Source organism: Lutra lutra, chromosome 13 (assembly GCF_902655055.1).
Source record: "Lutra lutra chromosome 13, mLutLut1.2, whole genome shotgun sequence".
NCBI classification, from domain to species: Eukaryota; Metazoa; Chordata; class Mammalia; order Carnivora; family Mustelidae; genus Lutra; species Lutra lutra.
Genome location: NC_062290.1, coordinates 87,918,633 through 87,939,875, shown reverse-complemented (window position 1 = coordinate 87,939,875; position 21,243 = coordinate 87,918,633). Strand labels below are relative to the sequence as shown.

The 21,243-nt window shown below is 47.0% G+C and overlaps 1 protein-coding gene across 4 annotated transcripts in view; it reads right to left on the bottom strand.

The window, feature by feature from the left end:
- The window catches only part of STXBP1 (syntaxin binding protein 1), a 73,655-nt gene extending 64,088 nt beyond the window's left edge, over positions 1-9,567 (bottom strand). For all 4 annotated transcript variants that reach the window (XM_047699756.1, XM_047699758.1, XM_047699755.1 and 1 more), the window contains exon 1: positions 9,345-9,567. In XM_047699756.1, coding sequence (XP_047555712.1) covers positions 9,345-9,381 — 37 coding nt within the window. In that variant the 5' untranslated portion in view covers positions 9,382-9,567. The remainder of the gene's footprint in view (positions 1-9,344) is intronic.
- Positions 9,568-21,243: the final 11,676 nt, after the last annotated feature.

Here is a 21,243-nt window from a genome sequence, read left to right as displayed (position 1 = left end):
TATTTATTTGTTTGTTTGTTTGTCAGAGAGAGAGAGAGAGAGTGAGAGCACACAAGCAGGCAGAGGTGGAGAGGGAAGCAGGCTCCCTGCCAAGCAAGGACCCTAGAATCACGACATGAGCTAAAGGCAGTGGCTTAACCGAATGAGCCACCCAGGAGTCCCTCTATATAGATTTTTGTAAACTGACTTTGTATTTTGCAACTTTGCTAAACTATATACAATTCTCTTCATAGCGTTGCTCCCTTATTTGTGAAGTGAAAAATTATGATTTCCACATTGCAATATACCTAAGAAACTAAAAGATTGAAAGTAAATTTGTTAAAATATCAATTCTTCCCAAACTGATCTATAGATTCTACACAATTCCAATCAAAATCCCAGAAAGATTTTTTAAAATAGAAATAGATATGGGGCGCCTGGGTGGCTCAGTGGGTTAAGCCGCTGCCTTCGGCTCAGGTCATGATCTCAGGGTCCTGGGATCGAGTCCCGCATCAGGCTCTCTGCTCGGCGGGAAGCCTTCTTCCTCCTCTCTCTCTCTCTCTCTCTCTCTCTCTCTGCCTGCCTCTCTACTTGTGATCTCTCTCTGTCAAATAAATAAAAAAAAAAAAAAAAGAAAAGAAATAGATATGCTGGGGTGCCTGGGTGGCTCAGTGGGTTAAAGCCTCTGCCTTCGGCTCAGGTCATGATCCCAGGGTCCTGGGATGGAGCCCTGCATCGGGCTCTCTGCTCAGCAGGGAGCCTGCTTCCCCCACAATCTCTACCTGCCTCTGCCTACTTGTGATCTCCCTCTGTCAAATAAATAAATAAAATCTTAAAAAAAAAAAAAAGAGGGGCGCCTGGGTGGCTCAGTGGGTTAAAGCCTCTGCCTTCGGCTCAGGTCATGATCCCAGGTCCTGGGTTCAAGCCCCACATCGGGCTTTCTGCTCAGCAGGGAGCCTGCTTCCTCCTCTCTCTCTACCTGCCTCTCTGCCTACTTGTGATTTCTCTCTGTCAAATAAATAAATAAAATCTTTAAAAAAAAAAAAAAAAAAGAAATAGATATGCTGATGATTCTATAATTTATATGGAAAAGCAAATGAACCAAAAGAACCAAAACGGGGGCGCCTAAGTGGCTCAGTGGGTTGAGCCTCTGCCTTCGGCTCAGGTCATGATCCCAGGGTCCTGGGATGGAGCCCCGCATCGGGCTCTCTGCTCAGCAGGGAGCCTGCTTCCCCCACAATCTCTACCTGCCTCTGCCTACTTGTGATCTCCCTCTGTCAAATAAATAAATAAAATCTTAAAAAAAAAAAAAAAAGAGGGGCGCCTGGGTGGCTCAGTGGGTTAAAGCCTCTGCCTTCGGCTCAGGTCATGATCCCAGGTCCTGGGTTCAAGCCCCACATCGGGCTTTCTGCTCAGCAGGGAGCCTGCTTCCTCCTCTCTCTCTACCTGCCTCTCTGCCTACTTGTGATTTCTCTCTGTCAAATAAATAAATAAAATCTTTAAAAAAAAAAAAAAAAAGAAATAGATATGCTGATGATTCTATAATTTATATGGAAAAGCAAATGAACCAAAAGAACCAAAACGGGGGCGCCTAAGTGGCTCAGTGGGTTGAGCCTCTGCCTTCGGCTCAGGTCATGATATCAGGGTCCTGGGTTCGAGTCCCGCATTGGGCTCTCTGCTCAGCAGGGAGCCTGCTTCCTCCCCTCTCTCTGCCAGCCTCTCTGCCTACTTGTGATCTCCCTCTCTCTGTCAAATTAAAAAAAAAAAAAAAAAGAACCAAACGATTATGAAAAAGAAGAACAAAGTTGGAGAGCTCACAATACCTGGTTTCCAGTGTTACTTTAAAGCTACAGTAATTGGCATAGAGCGGATTTTGGTGAAAGCATACATACAGATCAGTGAAACAGAACACTGAGTCCAGAAATGGACCCACCCATATATGACCAACTGATTTTCAACAAAGAACAGAGACAATTCAATGGAAAAAGGGATTGTCTTTTCAACAAATGGGGTAGAACAACTAGACACCCACATACAAAAAAAATTCACACACACACAAATGAACCTCCTGACAAAATACACAAAAATTAACTCAAAATGGATCAAAGATTAAATGTAAGGCCTAAAATGATAAAACTTCTGGAAGAAAACACAGAAAATTTATAAAACAAAAAATCTTTGTGAATTTAGGCTGGGCAAAGATTTCTTAGGCTACCAAAAATACAATCTATAAAAGGAGAAATTGATAAACTAGAACTTCTCTGAAAAATACTGTTCATAGAATGAAGAGACAAGACACAACTGTGAGAAAAGATTTGAAAATCATATAACTGATAAAGGACTTGCACCCAGAATATATAAAGACCTGGGGCGCCTGGGTGGCTCAGTGGGTTAGGAGCCTCTGCCTTCGGCTCAGGTCATGGTCGCAGGATCCTGGGATCCAGCCCCACATCAGGCTCTCTGCTCGGCGGGGAGCCTGCTTCCCCCTCTCTCTCTGCCTGCCTCTCTGCCTACTTGTGATCTCTGTCAAATAAATAAAATCTTAAAAATAAATTTATATATATATATAAAGACCTCTCAAAACTCAATCATAAAAAAATAACCCAATGAAAAAGATACAAAACATTTGGACATTTCACCAAAGATATACAGGTGACGCTAAATACATGAAAATATGCTTCTCATCATCATCAGTCATTAGCAAGAGGCAAATTAAAACCATCATACAGGGGCACCTGGGTGGCTCAGTGGGTTAAGCATCTGCCTTCAGCTCAGGTCATGATCCCAGGCTCCTGGGGCTTCCTGCTCAGCAGGGAGTTGGCTTCTCTCTCTCTCTCATAAATAAATAAATAATCTTAAAAAAAAAAAAAAAAACCATCATACCAATACCAATCAGAATGGCTTTCTCTTTCTTCCTTCTCCCTCCCTCCTTCCCCCTTTCTCTCTTTCTTTCTTAGTAGGCTCCACACCCAGTGTGGAGATCAATGCCAAGCTGAACTCACAACTCTGAGATAAAGAACTGAGCTGAGATCAAGAGTTGGATGCTTAACCAACTTGAGCCCCAGTGCCCCAGAAGGGCTAAAATTTTAAAAACATATAATACCATGTACTAACAAGGAATGTTGATAGGAATGTAAAATGGTATAGTACTTAGGACACCAATTTTGACAGCTTCTTATCATCTTATCAGATGACCCATTAATTCCACTCTTAGGTATTTACATATCCAAGTGATCTGGTCACATAGAAACCTGTGTGAACTCTTATAGAAGCATCTGCAATTGTCCAAATGTCCTTCAGCTGGCAAAGTAATAAGCCAAATGCGTCCACACAAAAGAACAGCAGTCAACAACAAGAAGGAACAAACTACAGACACATGCCACATGGTGACTCTCGAGCACATTATACTAAGGTTAAAGAGGTCATATTTAAAAAGCTACATATTTTATGATTCCAGCAATATGACATTCTGGGAGAGGCAAAACTATAGGGACAGAAAACACCTCAGTGTTTGCCCGGGGCTGGGGGTGGAAGTAGAGGTTGACTAGAAAGGGCAGCACAAGGGAATTTAAGGAGGTCATGATACTGTGCTGTATTTTGGGTATGGTGGTGGTCACATGACTGTATGTCATGGCTGAAACGTGAAGCGCTGTTCATTTTAAAAGGGTGAATTTTGGGGCGCCTGAGTGGCTCAGTGGGTTAAGCCTCTGCTTTCGGCTCAGGTCACGATCTCAGGGTCCTGGGATGGAGCCCCGCATCGGGCTTTCTGCTCGGCAGGGAGCCTGCTTCCGCCTCTCTCTCTCTCTGCCTGCCTCTCTGCCTACTTCTGATCTCTCTCTCTGTCAAATAAATAAAAAATAAATCTTGGGGCGCCTGGGTGGCTCAGTGGGTTAAGCCTCTGCCTTCGGCTCAGGTCATGATCCCAGGGTCCTGGGATCGAGCCCCGCATCGGGCTCTCTGCTCAGCAGGAAGCCTGCTTCCCCTCCTCTCTCTCTCTCTCTGCCTGCCTCTCTGCCTACTTGTGATCCCTCTCTCTGTTAAATAAATAAATAAAATTAAATTAAAAAAAATAAATAAAATAAATCTTTAAAAAAATAAAAATAAAAAAAATAAAAGGGTGAATTTTGTTGTATGCAAATTACACCTAGATTTTATTTTTTTTTTTTTTTTTTTTTTTTTTTTTTTTTAAAATTTCATTTATTTGACAGACAGAGATCACAGGCAGGCAGAGAGAGGAAGGGAAGCAGGCTCCCTGCTGAGCAGAGAGCCCGATGTGGGGCTCGATCCCAGGACCCTGAGATCATGACCTGAGCCGAAGGCAGAGGCTTTAACCCGCTGAGCCACCCAGGCGCCCCTACACCTAGATTTTAAAACTGGAAAAAATACAATATGTATGTAATATATTGCAAAAAATACTTATTATTTGTATGCTAACCGAAGTTTCTACAGAAAAAAGGGAAGTGCAAGAATGAATGAAGACGGGGCGCCTGGGTGGCTCAGTGGGTTAAGCCTCTGCCTTCGGCTCAGGTCATGATCTTAGGGTCCTGGGATCAGGCCCTGCATCGGGCTCTCTGCTCAGCGGGTAGCCTGTTTCCCCCTCTCTCTCTGCCTGCCTCTCTGCCTACTTCTGATCTCTGTCTGTCAAATAAATAAATAAAATCTTAAAACAAAAAAAAAAAAAGAATGAATGAAGACTGCTTCTGTCTAGGTGTCCTCTCAATTTCTGACACATCCTATGAATCATGGCCCCATCTGAAAAAGGTATGTACTTGATGTGAAAATCGAAACTGCATTCTTTTCCGGAGGAAAGTGATTCCTACAAACAAACATGAGAAGAAATTGCTAGCAGCTAGGAAACAACGAGAAAGACAAATAGTACATTTTGAACTCCTTGCATCGTTGTAATATACTGACAAAACTTCTGGGAACAGAAAGACTCTGGATTACAACATGGATTTACAAACTGAAACGTAATCTATTAACATAAAATAGATATAAAATGCCCAGAAAATGAAATCCTCCTTTCCCTTACAATCTCTTTGTAGAGACCAGAAAACAAATACATTTTATAGAAATAAAGAAAAAAGGGGAAAGATAAAGGGTAGAACTGGAAACAGAAATTGGGTCAGTTTGGGACAATTGGGATTGGGACAATTGGGACAATTGTCAATTGTCAATTGGGACAATGCAACTTGTCCATCGGTTCTTCAGGCCGATTCTCCCATTTCCCAGTTCATTTGCACCTCTGTCAAGAAATTTTTTTAGGGGCGCCCTGGGTAGCTCAGTCATTAAGTATCCGCCTTTGACTCAGGTCATGATTCCAGGGTCCTGGGATCAAGCCCCACATCAGGCTCCCTACTCAATGGGAAGCCTGTTTCTCCCTTTCCCACCCCCCCGCTTGTGTTCCCTCTCTTACTGTGTCTCTCTCTGTCAAATAAATAAATACATTCTTAAAAAAAAAAGAAAAGAAAAATATTTTTAAAAGAATGTATTTATTGGGCGCCTAGGTGGCTCAGTGGGTTAAGCCGCTGCCTTCGGCTCAGGTCATGATCTCAGGGTCCCGGGATCGAGTCCCACATCGGGCTCTCTGCTCAGCGAGAAGCCTGCTTCCCTCTCTCTCTCTCTCTGCCTGCCTCTCCGTCTACTTGTGATCTCTCTGTCAGATAAATAAATAAAATCTTTAAAACAAACAAACAAACAAAAAAAGAATGTATTTATTTATTTGAGAGAGAGAGCACAAGCAGGGAGGGAGGAGGAGCAGAGGGAGAGGGAGAAGCAGGCTCCCCACTGAGCAGGGACACCCAATGCTGCAGATGCCAGGGCTCAATCCCAGGACCCTGGGATCATCTGAGCCAAAGGCAGGTGCCCGTTTCAGGAAATTTATCTGAAACTCCTTTCTCCCCCCAAACTCTGGCCCCACAGGACAGAACTAGTCTATCTTGTGCTCAAAATCCTCTAACACTTACTAACCCTTTTTGTGGATCTTTTCATGATGATAATATTTACTGAATTTACTGTATGCTAAGAACTGTACTAAGTGATACACTATCTCTTATAACCCTCATAGAACCCCGCAAGGTAGGTGCTATCGTTACTCATATCATAGTTAAGAAACTGAGGCACAAAAAGATTCCCATATTTGCCAAAGTCACATGGCCAATACATGGTGAATCAAAATTTTATCCCAGGTAGTCTAATCTCTGCTACATATATCAATTCTCTGAATTGCTATATGTAAAGATTAAGTCATTCATTCAACAACTACTGAGTCCCAAGCACTAATTCACATACTAAGGATAGACAAAAGGATAAGACAAGGTTCTGCTCTCCCCTGAAGGAACTTCTGGTCTAGCTGGGCAAGACTAACAACAAAAAGACATACAATACACTGAGTTTATCCAGTGTGGGGGAAGCGGTGGGGGGCGGGGACAGGGAAAACTTGGGAGTAACACAGAAAGCTCCTCAGGATTGTCTGCGTCTATCACAACAGCATGAGTGTCCCGTATCGTAGTCTCCCATAGTTCCTAGCAGGTTGTGGACAAACATTGCTGGATGAATAGCTTAAAGGTGGTCTACCTCCTCGAATTCTGTTGTGTCGGTAGCTACTGCCACTCTAAAAGTCTGCTCAGAAAGATGTGACAAGTAGCCAAAAACTAATTTATCTTCCTCTCCATTGTATGCTTCATTCATTGACGTTCAGTAAGTATTTATTGATGGCTGACAGAATCAGCCACTGTTCTTAGCATGGAGTACAGTGGTGAACATACCACATAAAGACCCTGTTTTCATTCAAGTGGATGAATCCATCAAAGAAATAACAAAAAAAAAAGAAAGACAAAAAAACAAACAGAAACAAAATCAAAGAAAAAACAACTACAAAAACAAAACAAACCTGAACAAGATCATTTCAGTTAATTTGAAGTGCTACAAAGAAAATAAAATGAGGAAATACAATCAACAGTGACTATCAGGTGTTGATTTAGGTTGGGAAGACCAGGCGGCGTAGGGAGCATTTAAACTGGTGCGTGTTGGTTAAAAAATTCTTTATTTTACTTTTATTTTTAGAGAAACAAAGGAAAAACTAGAAACCCTGTCAAAATTAGGAGCCAAAATTAACCTGTGTCACTGACAAGGAATTTGGGAATTTTTTCCCAAAATTTATACATAACTCAAACGTTATCAGAACAGATGCTGTTTACACATTCACCAATTTTATGTAAAACTAATTTGCTTTCCATAAGCAATGGTCTTGCTTTATTTCAGAAAATAAATTTTAGCTGTTTTGCATTTTTTTTTTAAACCCTTATGATGGCTTCTAAAAAGGCAGGGGAGGGGGGCATTAAAGAGCTACCGCATCAACAGGGGTCCTGGCAAAAGGATGCAAAAACTTATTTCCATAACACTTAAGGTTTTCATTTTAAAAGCACAATATTCAATATAACATCTGAAAGAATGTAACATGTAACACAACATTCCATATTTCAAAACCCTTTAAAAAGACTACTGGAAGGAAATGGTGTATATAGAATAATGAAGTTATTTTTTTTTACTAATGTTGCAAGGAAATGGACATCAGGTGTTAAAAAATTAATTAACACTGATTTTGGCAAGTCATTTAACTGCTACGAGCCTCCATTTCTTTCCCACAGGTAAAATGACATTAGAGGATCCCTCATGGGTCCTTCCAGCCCTAAACTCCCTGATTCTAAGAAAATAGAAGGTAAATGATTCAGAAACTTTACTGCATGAGGAAGGCAGGTGTTATGGTGGGCACTTTTTAAAACTTGTTTGTTTGGGGTTCATTTTTATGACAATGCTCATCTGATGCAATAGTTCAGGAAACGTTGTACAAGTGGGAATATTTCCTATATATCAACGGAAAACCCGGGAAAGGAAAACAGTTGTGATGCTCAAAAGGAAAGCTACACAGCTAAAAACGTTTGATCAAAGAGCGCTATAATAATAGAATCACCGAAAAGGAAACGGTCATTTGCACCACTTTTAATTTATTTCCTTTATCCTCTCCTGCAGAGAGAAGCCCAGTTTTAATTTTTTCCAAAATCCGAAAGAGGCAGCAAAAGCCAAAGAAATCCTTGCACGTTTTTTTATTAAAGAAATCGACAAAATATTTAAGAGGCACTAGGTGTCCACACCTATCATCAATCTTCCCTAGCACCGAGGACGCCGTTTCCAAATATTACCACCGGCAGCCCTCACTCCACTGCAGCCAACACTCATCACCATCCATTTTTTTTTTTTTTAATCCATTTACGCTGAGCCTTTCATCCAAACGCATCAACAACCATTTCCTCCCTGCAGCCGTGGTTTGGACTGCCGGAACGTCCAGCCAAGCCGGGGCTGAGTCCTGCCAACAGGGAGACTGCAGACTGCGGTGCTGGGCAGGGCAGGGCCGCTCAGGCCGCCGCACGCTAAAGCTTTCCGCCTCCTCCCGAGTGATTTAAGAGGGTTCGGGACCCAGATAAGACCCCGCCCTTGCAGCCACGACCCCGGAACGGGAGGAGGAGAGAGGCGGCCTCGGCTCAGCAGAGCCAAGCCTTTGGAAAAACAGGCTGCTCCTCCCCAGCGGCCAGCAGCGGCCGGGGCTGGGCGAGCGGCGCGTCGCGGCCGGTGCGCGCCGAGCGGCTCCCAGGTGGGTCTCCGCAGCCAGGGACCGCGGCTCGGGCTCCCGGAGGGGGTGGGGGTGACGGCGCGGGCCGCGATCTCGCTCGTCACGATTCACCAAGCAGAGTGGGAAAGAGGGAGGGGCTGGAGGCAGAAAACGGAACGGAATCAGGGAGCTCGGGGAATAAAGAAGGCAAGGAAGGGGAGAGGGGAAGGGGGAGAAGGTGATGGGAATGAAGAATGGGGGTGCACGGGAGGGTGATGGTTGCAGAAGGGGAGGGTAATGGGCTGCGGGGGATAAAGGCGAGGTGGAAGGGAGGGATGGGGTGCTGGGTTCGTGAAGGGGGAGGAAGAAGGAATGGCGTGAAGGGGGATGGGGTGAGGGGGAGAGAAATGGAGGTGAGGAGGGAGCGATGGGGTGGTAAGGAGGGAAGAGCGGGATGGGGATGCAGGGGAGAGATGGGTGAAGGAGGATGGGGTGAAGAGGGACGGGGTGGGATGCAGGGGGAGGAATGCGGGACGGGGAGAGCGGGGGAAGCAGGGAAGCGGGCGCCGGCCGCAGGAGGCCGGGAGGGACTTCCCTGCGAGGAGGGCGGCGCCGGAATAACGGGACCCTCCCAGCCCCGAGCCCCCGGCCGGGCGGGGCGAGCAGCAGGCGCGGAGGCCGGGGCGCCGCGGGCAGGTACGGCGCCCCTCTCCTGCCTGGCAGCCGGCGCCTGCGGGAGGACCCCGACTCCACTTACTCTCTCCGACCACGGCTTTGAGGCCAATGGGAGCCATCGCGCTGCGCGAGTCTCCGGGCTCCGAGTCTCCTCAGGCGACGCCCGCGGACACGACTACCTCCCCCGGTCGGCGCGCTCTGCCGGCCGCTGCCCTCCGCTCCGCAGCCGCGCTCGGGCTCGACTGACGCGCGGACTCGCCGCGGAGGCGCGGCGCGAGCCAGAGCGAGGCTGCCGACTGCCGGCGCGCGCTCGCGGGCGGGGCCGGCCAGGGGCGGGGCCTTGTGCCAGCCGTCAGCGTCACCCGCGCGCCTCCGCCAATCGCACTGCGGCCCGGGAGCTCGGCCCCGCCCTCCGAGATGCGGCTGGACGCGAGGCGGTCCCTGGCTGGCGCGAAAGCCGCGCCCTCCCCCCTCACCTCACGCGCCGCGCGCACCCTGCCAGTCGCGCGCTCCGGGGGCGCAGGGTCCTAAAGTCCTCTCCGCCCGCCTCTGCACCTGGCCACAGGCTACTAACAAGCTCCCTCTTCCTGAAACCACGTTCTGTCCTGTCTTTCCCGTTTCTGGGAATCCTCCATTTTTCGCCTGCCGGCATAAGGAACTCAGAGACTCCTCACCACAAATTAACTGGAGGTTTATCGACATCATTTCTGTCTGGGTACCTGTATCCACATACACACTGTTCACTGAGCTCTTATGGGTCAGGCTCCACGCTAAGCGCTTTACTGCATCATCTCATTAAATCCTCACAGTAATTAAGAATTGTTTTTAATCTCCATTTTCAGATGGAAAAAAAAATACCCGAGGCTCAGAGAATTGAGCACTAGAGTTCCTCTCAGGCTGTATAACATTCATTAGCAAATATTGAGTGGTCTCCCACTACTCTATGCAAGCTACTATTCTGGGCATTGGAGCTACAACCCTGTACTAGGCAGACTCGATCAGAGTCTCTGGGCACTTAAAAGGCTAGAAATTTCCAAGTCCCAAGTCTGATAGGAATATGCTGTAGGACAACTCAGGTCTCAGCATCTCCTTACAGGAGTCCACATTACCAAAGTGGTCCCGAGTCAGTTTTTGATGGACTTTTTATTAAGATTTTATTTATTTACTGGACAGAAGGAGAGAAAGAGAGAACACAAGCAGAGGGCGTGACAGGCAGAGGGAGAGAGAGGCAGGATCCCATGCCCTGGGATCATGACCTGAGCTGAAGGCAGCCGCTTAACCCACTGAGCCACCCAGGAGGTACGCCTTTGATGGACTTTCTTTATTGATGGGGGAGGTTCCTTTTGAAATATGGCACAGGACTTCAAAGAAAAGCAAATAAGTGGAGCCCATTAAAAAATCAGAAAAGACAGGAGAGCTAGAAGTCATAAAATTAGTGAATACTCATTAAATTTTTAGAATAACTCTGTGAGCTAAGTCCTCTTTTCTTAATATTATTAAGAAATGTAATAATATGGGGCGCCTGGGTGGCTCAGTGGGTTAAAGCCTCTGCCTTAGGCTCAGGTTATGATCCCAGGGTCCTGGGATCGAGCCCTGCATCGGGCTCTCTGTTCAGCAGGGAGCCTGCTTCCTCCTCTCTCTCTGCCTGCCTCTCTGCCTGCTTATGATCTCTGTCTGTCAAATAAATAAACAAAATCTTTAAAAAAAAAAAAAAGAAATGTAATAATATTTACAGATTTTTTTTTAAAAATTGAGAGGGACACCTGTGTGGCTCGGTGGGTTAAGCCTCTGCCTTCGGCTCAGGTCATGATCTCAGGGTCCTGGGATCAAGCCCCTCATCAGTCTCTCCGCTCAGCGGGGAGCCTGATTCCGCCCCCCCCCCACCCCATCTGCCTACTTGTGATCTCTCTCTCTGTCAAATAAATAAATAAAATATTTTTTAAAATTGAGATTCAGAGAGGCTAAGAGCTTTGTTAGTAAGTGACAAGGGAAAGATCCAGTTCCAGAATCTGAATTCTGAATCATTATTTTACACCAAACAGTTAAAGCAGCTGAGGCCCGTAGGAGGGCTTTCCAAAGGTCACACACAGTAAGGAATGGCAGAACCAGGATGAGAGTTCACATGTGCCAGTTCAGCTACCAGCCCCAGGGCAGGAAGATTTGACCATCTTCTTGTCCCCACCCCAATCCACACCAACAGAACTTTCACATGGCTTCTCGTGTCTATCATTTCATGTCTGGGTTCTGCCTTTTACCCAAGGAAGGTATTGATCCTCTCAGGGTGCATTTGGGGAAGGAGGAGATAATTTGTAAATGTGAGGGAACTTGTCATGCTGCATGCTCCACCCCTTAGCCAGCAAAGACTGTCCTCAAGGAGCCAGTATTCTGGCTGAGAAGACAGCAAGAATCAAGGAGTCAGACACAGCACTGAGTGACTGTCCTAATAAGTGTTGAAGCAGGGCAGGGGCTGTGAGAGTAACAGAGCACTTGACCCAGTGGACCTGGGGAAGTACAGTCTTCAGGCTTCCTGAGATGAGTAAAAGGTAGCAAGAGAGGCCTGCAAGAGTGTCAGATATACAAACAGGAAAAGGCAGATATACAGAAAATGCAAAGACCAAGTGCCAGGAATTTGGCTTTTCCAGGAACAGAGAGGGCCAGTGTGGCTGGAGGGGAGTCTGAGGGGCAGGATAGAGAGGAAAGACCCCAAGGGTAGGCCTCACTGCAAGGCTCTAGGACATTTTGGTAACCTGGAATCTGTGTGGGGACTTCCTCAAAGGTCACAGGCTAATAAAATATAGCGGCTTGTTATTTTCTGCAGAGGGGAGGACAAAAAAAGAAATCTTTTCCTGTGGATGTGTACCTGAGATGTTCACTACGGAGGGCAAAAATCAGAACGGGTGTTATTCTAAATAGAATGGTTGAAAAGGCAAGTGGGGTGACAGACTGTGAACTCACCCCGGAACCCCTGACTCTGGAGTGGCGGATTGGAATCCTCCTGGATGTGGAAGCCAAGACGGGCTTGAGACCTCCTGACATCTCTGAGCTTTGGCTTCCACATCTGTGAAACAAGGACAATAGAACTTCCTGGCCTCAGAGGAGACTGCGAGATGACCTACACGGTAAGGTAAAAGCCTCCCCCAGTCATCACGCCTATCACCCTTTACTCTATATTCTTTATTTGCATATACGTTTGATACACCCCAGCCACCAGGCAAGGGGCCCTCGAGAATTTTCATTGAATTCTCACTACAGCCCCAAGAGGTCAATGCTATTATTATTTAATTTTCCTGGTGCGCAGGGAGGTCAAGTCACTTGCCCAAGGTCACATGGCTCTAAGCGCAGACCGGGGACTCGCGCTCTGACTTTCTGAGGCCCAGGGGAGCACATCCACGCCCAGGCGCAGCCCCAGTGCCCTGACCCTCTCTTTAGAGAGGTCTGGCTGTGTGGACTGCTAGCTGGGAGCATATCAACAACCAGAACCTGTACGTCCTGGGAATCTATACGAGCCCTCTGCCCGGCGCCGAGACCAGCCAGAGCGCCGGGCGGGGCTGCGGCCGCAGGATGCGCTGGGCTGGTCCGCGGCCGGGCAGGTGCGCTTGCAGCTGCGCATGCGCGGCCTGCAGCCTCTGCAGAGCCCTGGTGCGGACCAGCTGCTGCGGGTAGGAAGAGTCCTGCGATTTACGCACAGGTCATGTGACGGCGGGGTGCTCGGTTGTGGCTGGGCGGGTGCACCCCCAGGAGACAGGCAGGTGGAGGCGAGTGGGGGTGGTGGGGGATGGATGCAGAGCGGAGCAGGGAGAAACTGGAGGTCTGAGCGTAAGGGCGGTGAGCCGCGTAGAGGGACCAAGAGAGGGGAGAGAGGGACAGACGAGCCAGAATCGGCAATGGGGCTGACCAAGTTGAGACAGAAGCAACCAGTATAGTTGTTGCCACCAAACCTGACACAGTGGACCCACTGGCTTGGGTCCCCTACACACCTTCTCCCACAGTCTCGGGCTTACACCTAACTCCTGCGCTTTAAAGCCGCATCATCAATTGCATGTTTCTGTGTTCACCTCCACCCCTTCCCATGGCCACTGGACCTTTAGATTCCGCTACATTCTTTTAGAAGCAGTTTCTAAAGAATTCAACAAGATAGTATTTATAACATTATTTACCTAGTACTGGGTACCTAGTAAGGATTCAATGAACCTTAGCTATTAACACCATTAAAAATAACATGATGCTGTGTCCTGCCTTTATTGCTGCTGTAGGTTCTTGGCAGAGAATGACAAAATAATTGTCTCCATCACAGCCACCCACAGTCCCCAAACCTACAAAGAGCTGCTGGGCCTGGAGTCCTTGAGTTTGGAACATCCTTGCCCCCAAAAGTGAGTTAACAGATTTTTGTATTTGAGGTCAGAATATAATATTCAGAAGGCTTTGTTTTCAAAGTCTAGGCCAGGGTCTCAAGTTCAAAGGACTGTAGAGGCCATGGGGTGGTGAGTAACAACCACAAATGTGACCAACAGCAGACTACATGCCTTGCCCAGAGGGGCAGTCCTTACTCAGTTCCAATCATGGAAACTGTTTTCCGGGCAGCAGCCGAGGATCTCGATAGTAAGAATTGTGATCTCTCCCAATGGTTAAGTATTGCTATGGACTAAAAATATTTTTTTTAGTAACCCCGCCATTGGTCAAACAAAACACATCTGAGGGCCACATCCAGCCTTCAAGGCACCTGGATGCAGAACTCTGGGGGACCAAAGGGAAAATTTGGATTCCCCCATTCAGCAGGTTTCCAGAGAGGCCCGGACTTTTATCCCACTCCCACAGAGCCCCATTGTGGGTGGGCTCTGGACAGGCATAGTGGGAGTGTGAATGCCTGGCATCAACCACCCAAACCTTTCCCACTCAGCCTTGAGAACCAGGACAGAGTCCCTTTGCTCAGCCTGGCTCTAGGGCAGAGAGTAGGGCGAGCCACTTTCGAATGGACTAGTGAACAGTGTAGTGGAAGCCTCTGCAGACAGCTGATGCGGGCAGTTCCGATTTGCCTGGACTGTGAAAACCCCAGGAATAAGGAAAGAGCTACCCCCAAATGCCAGATACTAGAAGTCCCTGTGACCTTAGCCAGTGTGGGCTTAAAGCTGGTTTTGTTTTGTTTGTTTTTTAAAGATTTTTCTTATTTGACAGAGACAGAGTGAGAGTGAGCACAAGCAGGGAGAGAAGCAGGCAGAGGGAGAGGAAGGAGTGGGCTCCCTACCAGGTAAGAAGCCTGAGGAGGGGTTCGATCCCAGGACCCCAGGATCACAACCCAAGCTGAAAGCAGACACTCAACCAACCAAGCTGCCCAGGCGTCCCCTTAAAGCTGGTTTTATTTGACTTAGAAAAATAAAGAAATATGGTGTTTTTTACACTGTAGATACCAGAGAACAATTTGTGTCTTTTATACTTTACATTAAATTGTTATAAGAACTCAGAGGAAGCAATAGTGACTGGGATGACCCAGGTGCTTAGGGTTGGTTGTGTGAAGGACATGGGGAAACACTCAATTTAAGGCTGAGCAGAAAGAGGGGACACCAGAAGGAGGCAGGAAGGAAATGGCCAGAAAAGTACAGGGGAGCCAGGGGGTGCACGGAGATGGACTAGCAGGACAGCTAGGTGAACTGCAGATCAGGATCAAAGCACTTTTTTTTTTTAAAGATTTTACTTATTTGTCAGAGAGAGGACAAGCAGGCAAAGTGGCAGGTAGAGGCAGAGAGAGAAGCAGGCTCCCCCCTGAGCAAGGAGCCCGATGCGGGACTCGATCCCAGGACCCTGGGATCATGACCTGAGCCGAAGGCAGCGGCTCAACCAACTGAGCCACCCAGGTGTCCCAAAGCACTTTTTTGAATAGGGGAGAACCTCTCTTTTTTAAAAACAAAACCTAAAAAAAAAAAAAGTAAAAGAAATAAAAATAAAAACAAAACATTTTAAAAGCACATCAAATCAATAAAGCCAATTCCCATGTGCCTCCTCCCCCCCAAAAAAGATCAGTTAGTTTTGCTTCAGAATTGTGTTTGTTGATAGAAAAATAAATCTGGTTATATAACATGGAATCCTTCTCCACCTAAAACCCGGCTAAAGTAATAGCAGGGGAATCATAAAAGGTTTAAATCTATAAGGACACAAAGAGCAGGGGCATCTGAATGGCTCAGTCAGTAGAACATGGGACTCTTGATCTCAAGGACATGAGTTTGAACCCTATGTTGGGCACGGAGCCTACTTTAAAAAATTGCGAAAAAAAAAAAAGACACAACAGAGAAAAGAGGGAATGGGAGATGAGAGATGATGACAGAACTCTGGAAGATGAACAGCATGTGGCTGAGGGTTAATGATTGCATAGAGAAGAGGAGGTGGAAACATGATTCTTCACAAAAAGAGACCAGACACAGCCACAGAACCTTGGAGGAAGTGCAGGAGTCATTGGGATCAGGTTCTTCGGAAGGTGGGAGGGAAGGATAGGGCTGAGTAAACAAAGGACACATAAGGAAAAAGAGCAGTCCTGCTGCCAGGTCCCTTCCCTCCCTCTGCAGAGCCCGGTGACTGCCCCTCCCCCAGCAGAATAGCGATGAGAAGGAGCAGGAGAAGGAGGAAGACCTCAAGGTCAACAGAAGCATGTGTGGGACATGCTATGTGTCAATCACTATTCCAAGCTCTTTACATGTACTGATCCATTTAACCGTAATGGCCACCTATGAGTTATTTACTATCATTCTCCCCATTTTATAGATGAGGAAGCCAAGCTGTTTGCCCAAGTGCTCACAGCCAACAAGAGAAAGGGCCAGGATCCACACCGTGCCATGTGGGAGGCGAGGATATGGGAACGCAGTGCTCTGTGGTTTTCAAGTATGGAAGTGACATTTATTTATTTATTCATTTAACATTTAATACATATTCATCAGGTGTCTGCGGTGCGCCGGGCCCTCTGCCAGGGGCAGAGCACTCCAGGGTGAGCGTGTAGACAATGCAGGGGTGAGGCAGGCCAGGAACAGGGAGCCAGCAAGGCCTGATGAGGGGCACCCAGTCCAGCCAGGGATCTGGAAGGAATTTTGGAAAAGGCAAAGTTGACATTGAGGCTCAGGAGTTCGCATGGGAAAGGGGGGTGAGGGTGTTGGGGCGTATCCTGAACAGAGCCAGCAGCATGGATGAAGAAGGCCCAGTAACCCATCTGTGGCCATGTTGGCACAGCCCACTTAGCAGCCCAGAGGAGGCTGGAGCAGAGGGGAAGGTACCAAGGGAGGCTAGGGTCATAGTTCAGGTCAGAACTGTGGAGTCTCTGGCATTCTTCTGGGGTGGGCATGGGAGGGGATGGACATAATTGAGGTGAATCAAAATAGCACTTGCCCCTTCCTGTGTGCCCTTGTTTACCAAATGCTTCAGGCACAATATCTCATTTAATCCCCCTCGAGATATGGCCAAGTGGGTATGATGATTTACATGCTTTACAGATGCAGACCCTGGGACACAGCACATCCTGGGGCGCACAGCCAATTCTTGGCTGAACCAGACACATCTGAGCCCGAAGCCCGAACTCTTAATCACACAGTTCTCTTGCACCTCCAGATTTCAGAGCTTCTTTGAGCCGGACACAGAAGGAGAACTGATTCCATGCATGTAAAGCTTCAAGAACCATCCACTCCGTGATGATAGAGCTCAGGATAATGACTATTGTATGGGGGTGGAGGGCAAGGACATTGACTGGGAAGAGAACCGAGAGGGTCCCTGGGGCTCTGGGAATGTTCTGGGTCTTATGTCTTGATCTGGGTGGTGGTCACGTGGGTGCATATTTGTGTAAGATTTCACCAGGCTGTTTGCTTAATTGCGTACTTTGTTGGATATATGTTATACTTCAGTTTTTATTTTTTAAAAGGATTTTAAAAGATTTATTTACTTGAGAGAGAAAGATCACAAGTAGGCAGAGAGGCAGGCAGAGAGAGGGGCGGGGAAGCAGGCTCCCCACTGAGCAGAGAGCCCAATGCGGGGCTCTATCCCAGGACCCTGAGATCATGACCTGAGCTGAAGGCAGAGGCTTAACCCACTGAGCCACCCCAGGTGCCCCTGTTTTTTTAAAGGATTTTTATTAAAGTTTTATTTATTTATTTGAGAGAGAGCACATACAAGCTGGGGGGAGAGGGACAAGCAGACTCCACACTGAGCATGGACAGCCCAACACTGGGTTCGATCCCACGACCCTGAGATCACAACCTGAGCAGAAATCAAAGAGTCAGATGCCCAACTGACTGAGCCACCCAGGCGCCCCACTTCAATTTGTAAAGATTTTTTTTTTAAGTAATCTCCACTCAGTGTGGGACTTGAACTCACGACCCGAGATCAAGAGTCACACGCTCTTCCAACTGGAAGGCACCCCATGTTCTACTTCAATTTTTTTTTTTTTTTAAACAGGGCTTCCTGGAGGAAGTGCCATTTGAAGTGAAATGGAATCATTTTGGTTGATTATTATAATCCAATATAAACCAATAAAAATCAATAAACAAATAAAATCCAATGTAAACCAATTGCTTATGGCATTTCAGGCCTACTATTTACTGAGTGCTTGTGATATGTCAGGTGCTATGCTAACTGCTCTGCATGTTATTATTTTGTTTAATCCTTACAGTGCTCCTGAGGAGAGAAATATTATCTTGCCCATTTTACAGATGAGAAAAATGGAGATTTTAAGAATGAAGTGACTTGGGGTGCCTGGATGGCTTAGTCGGTTGAGCAGCTGCCTTCGGCTCAGGTCATGATCCCAGGGTCTTAGGATCGAGCCCCACATGGGGCTCCCTGCTCAATGGGGAGCCTGCTCGTCCCTCTCCTTCTGCCATTCCTCCTGCTTGTACTCTCTCTCCTTCTGTCAAATAAATAAATAAAATCTTAAAAAAAAAAAAAAAAGAATGAAGTGACTTGTCTGGGTAACACAGGTGGTGACTTAGCTGGAATGGCAGCCCAGGTTTGTCTGACCTCCCCAAGTCCATGCTCTTAGCAACACCTGCTCCCACCTCCCCCGTGGGAAGGGGTGGGCCTTAGGTTACACAGGATGAAGCAGGAGAAACCAGAGAAGGTTCTGAGCACACTGGAGGTTCTGTGAAGCTGGGCCTCTTTCAAGGCTCCATACCTAGTTTCGTTTTTGTAATTGTGTTTTGTTTTTCTTAAACAGAGCCCCTCCCCCCCATATTGTCGAAGCTTCAGGATTCTACCTGCAGATGGTAGAAGAGGTAGAGGGAGGATGGCTGCTCTACCCGGAAAAGCTAGAGTGTTACCTAGCAATACGTTAACCCCAGCTCCAGCTCATGACAGGGCACCCTGGGACTCTCATCACATGCCACCCCCCACACCAGTGTCTTGTAAAGCAGACCCTGAAAATCTCTCATAGCCTAAAAAAAGCAGGGATGCCCGCTGCTCCCAACTCAGATTAAATACAGGCTGTCTTTCTGGCCCCTCCAGCTTCCTGCCTCCTCTCCACGTCCCTCCTCCCTCCCTCTCCCCTCTTTGTCTACTGTCTTTCCACCTCCACTTCTCCCTACTCACCCCTTTCCCTGACAGCAGCCGCCTTCCCACCTTACCCCACAGAGAGTCAGGGCCCAGAGCCCTCCCCACTCTGCTTCAGACTCTTGACTCTGCCTTGTTGAATGGTCCAGGCCCTGAACTTTTTCCCTCTGGGTATCAGTTTCCCTCCCTCCCATTTATGCATAACCTGGGCCCTGGGCTCCTTGTCTAGAGTCACACTGGGTGCCTCCTGCTCTCTTGTGAGTCAGGAAGCAGGTAGCCAAGGGGGTCCATCTGAGGGACCTGGCTCCCCTCCTTACCAGCTAGACACCCTGGAGGGGTCTCGGGGCCTGTCACTGGGCAAGCAGGTGAGGCAGGTTTTGGTGTCCTGGGTCTGATTGTCCACAAGCTCAGGGCTTACTGCCCAGAACTTTGGGGCATCCCCATGTGGGGTTCCTGGTAGGGTCTTCTTGACCCCCAACTCCCTCCCTCTCTTCCTTCCAGGCAGCGACCCTTCCCCTAGCTGTTGATAAGCCCCTCAAACACATCACAGCCACACCCTGTATACAGGAGGAGCTGTTTGAGCAGATGTTTAATATACAAAACAAAAATAGTCATTATTTTGTTGAACGGATTGCCAACAATCGAAGCCATCTGTTTTCTTCGACATCCCACCCTAACGCCTAAAAATGCCTGCCGCCTTCCATGCCAAAAACACGACCACCCAAGAGCTGTCTGAGCATATCTATAAGTAGTTCTCTGCCTGGATTCACTGCAAGGCTACAAATAGTCCCTGACACCCCCAACCTTCCCTCTGATGGGGCCTCATGAAGGAGGAGACAGAGCTCTTTGCATTCAGCATTATGGGTTATGGCTTGCTTTCTTTTGCCCCCCTTCGTGTTCTCTTTGACTGCTTAAACAAACAAACAAGCCTATTTTACTCTGAAGAAGAATCTCTTGCCATCTGCAGATTTACTACCAGACCCATATCTAGCTTCCCACCCCCCCACTGCTGACCCAACTTCTGAAGTTCGTGCTGAAAGAGGGCCCATCTCCACATCCTCTGCTACCCCTGTGCCCATCACCATTCCTGATCCCTGCATTTTCCCCTCTGACTGCAGCAGAGAAATCCTGGGATGATATCGTTGGACTACGTGTATTTTTTTCCCTTCACTTTTTATTACACAAGTAAGACAGTACACCTCTATTATTAAAAATATCTCAAAAGGGAAATAAAAAGAATTCTTTATGCTAAAACCCCGTGGGACACAGTTAAAGTTGTACTCAGATGCACATTAGCAGTCTGAAAAGCTTTTATTGGAGCACCTGAGTGGCTCAGTTGTTAAGCATCTGCCTTCTGCTCAGGTCATGATCCCAGGGTCCTGGGATCGAGCCCCCTAATCAGGCTCTCTCCCTCTCCCACCCTGCTTATGTTCCCCCTCTCACTGTGTCTCTCTCTGTCAAATAAATAAATAAAATCTTAAATGCTCTTATTTATAAAAGACTCAAAGTAAATGAATCAAGGACTCAACCTGAGAAATTAGAAAAAATGAGTAAAAGGAGAGAGAAAAATAAGATGAAAGTGAACATTAATGACATGGGGAAAACATACTAAGAGAATAAATAAAATTTGTTTGAAATGAAAAAAGATTGGTTGGAAGAGACAAATAAAATGAGAGAAATCTTAACTAAAGGTAAGTCTAAGGAAAGAAAGCAAAGAAAGAAAGTGAAAATATGCAACATTAGGAATGAGGAAGGCAATACAAATAGATAAAGATGTTATTAGGGGCACCTGGGTGGCTCAGTGGGTTAAGCCTCTGCCTTCGGCTCAGGTCATGATCTCAGGGTCCTGGGACTGAGCCCCACATCAGGCTCTCTGCTCAGCGGGGAGCCTGCTTCCCCCTTCTCGCTCTGCCTACTTGTAATCTCTCTCTGTCAAATAAATAAATAAAAATCTTTAAAAAAATTTTTTTAAAAAGATGTTATTATTTTTAAATATTGCGGAAATAAATTGGAATAACAAGAGGAAATAGATTTTTTTTTAGCAATATATAAACTATCAAAATTGACCTAAGAGGTAGAAATAACAGACTAAGAACCATGGAAGAGATTAGAAAGACAATTAAAGAGATTGCATCCCAAACGACTCCGGGGGCAATGATAGGACAAACTGGGGCACCTGGCTGGTTCAGTTGGTAGAGTATATGATTTTATCTCTGGGTGTGAGTTCAAGCCCCATGCTGGGTGTAAAGATTACTTAAAAATAAAATCTTAAAAAAAGAAAAAAATAAGACAGGGCGCCTGGGTGGCTCAGTTGGTTAAGCATCTGCCTTTGGCTCAGGTCATGATCCCAGGGTCACAGGATTGAGTCCTACACTGGGCTCTCTGCTCAGCGGGGAGCCTCCTTCTCCCTCTCCTTCTGCCTGCTGCTCCCCCTGCTTGTGCTCTCTGTCTGTCTCTCTAGCAAATAAATA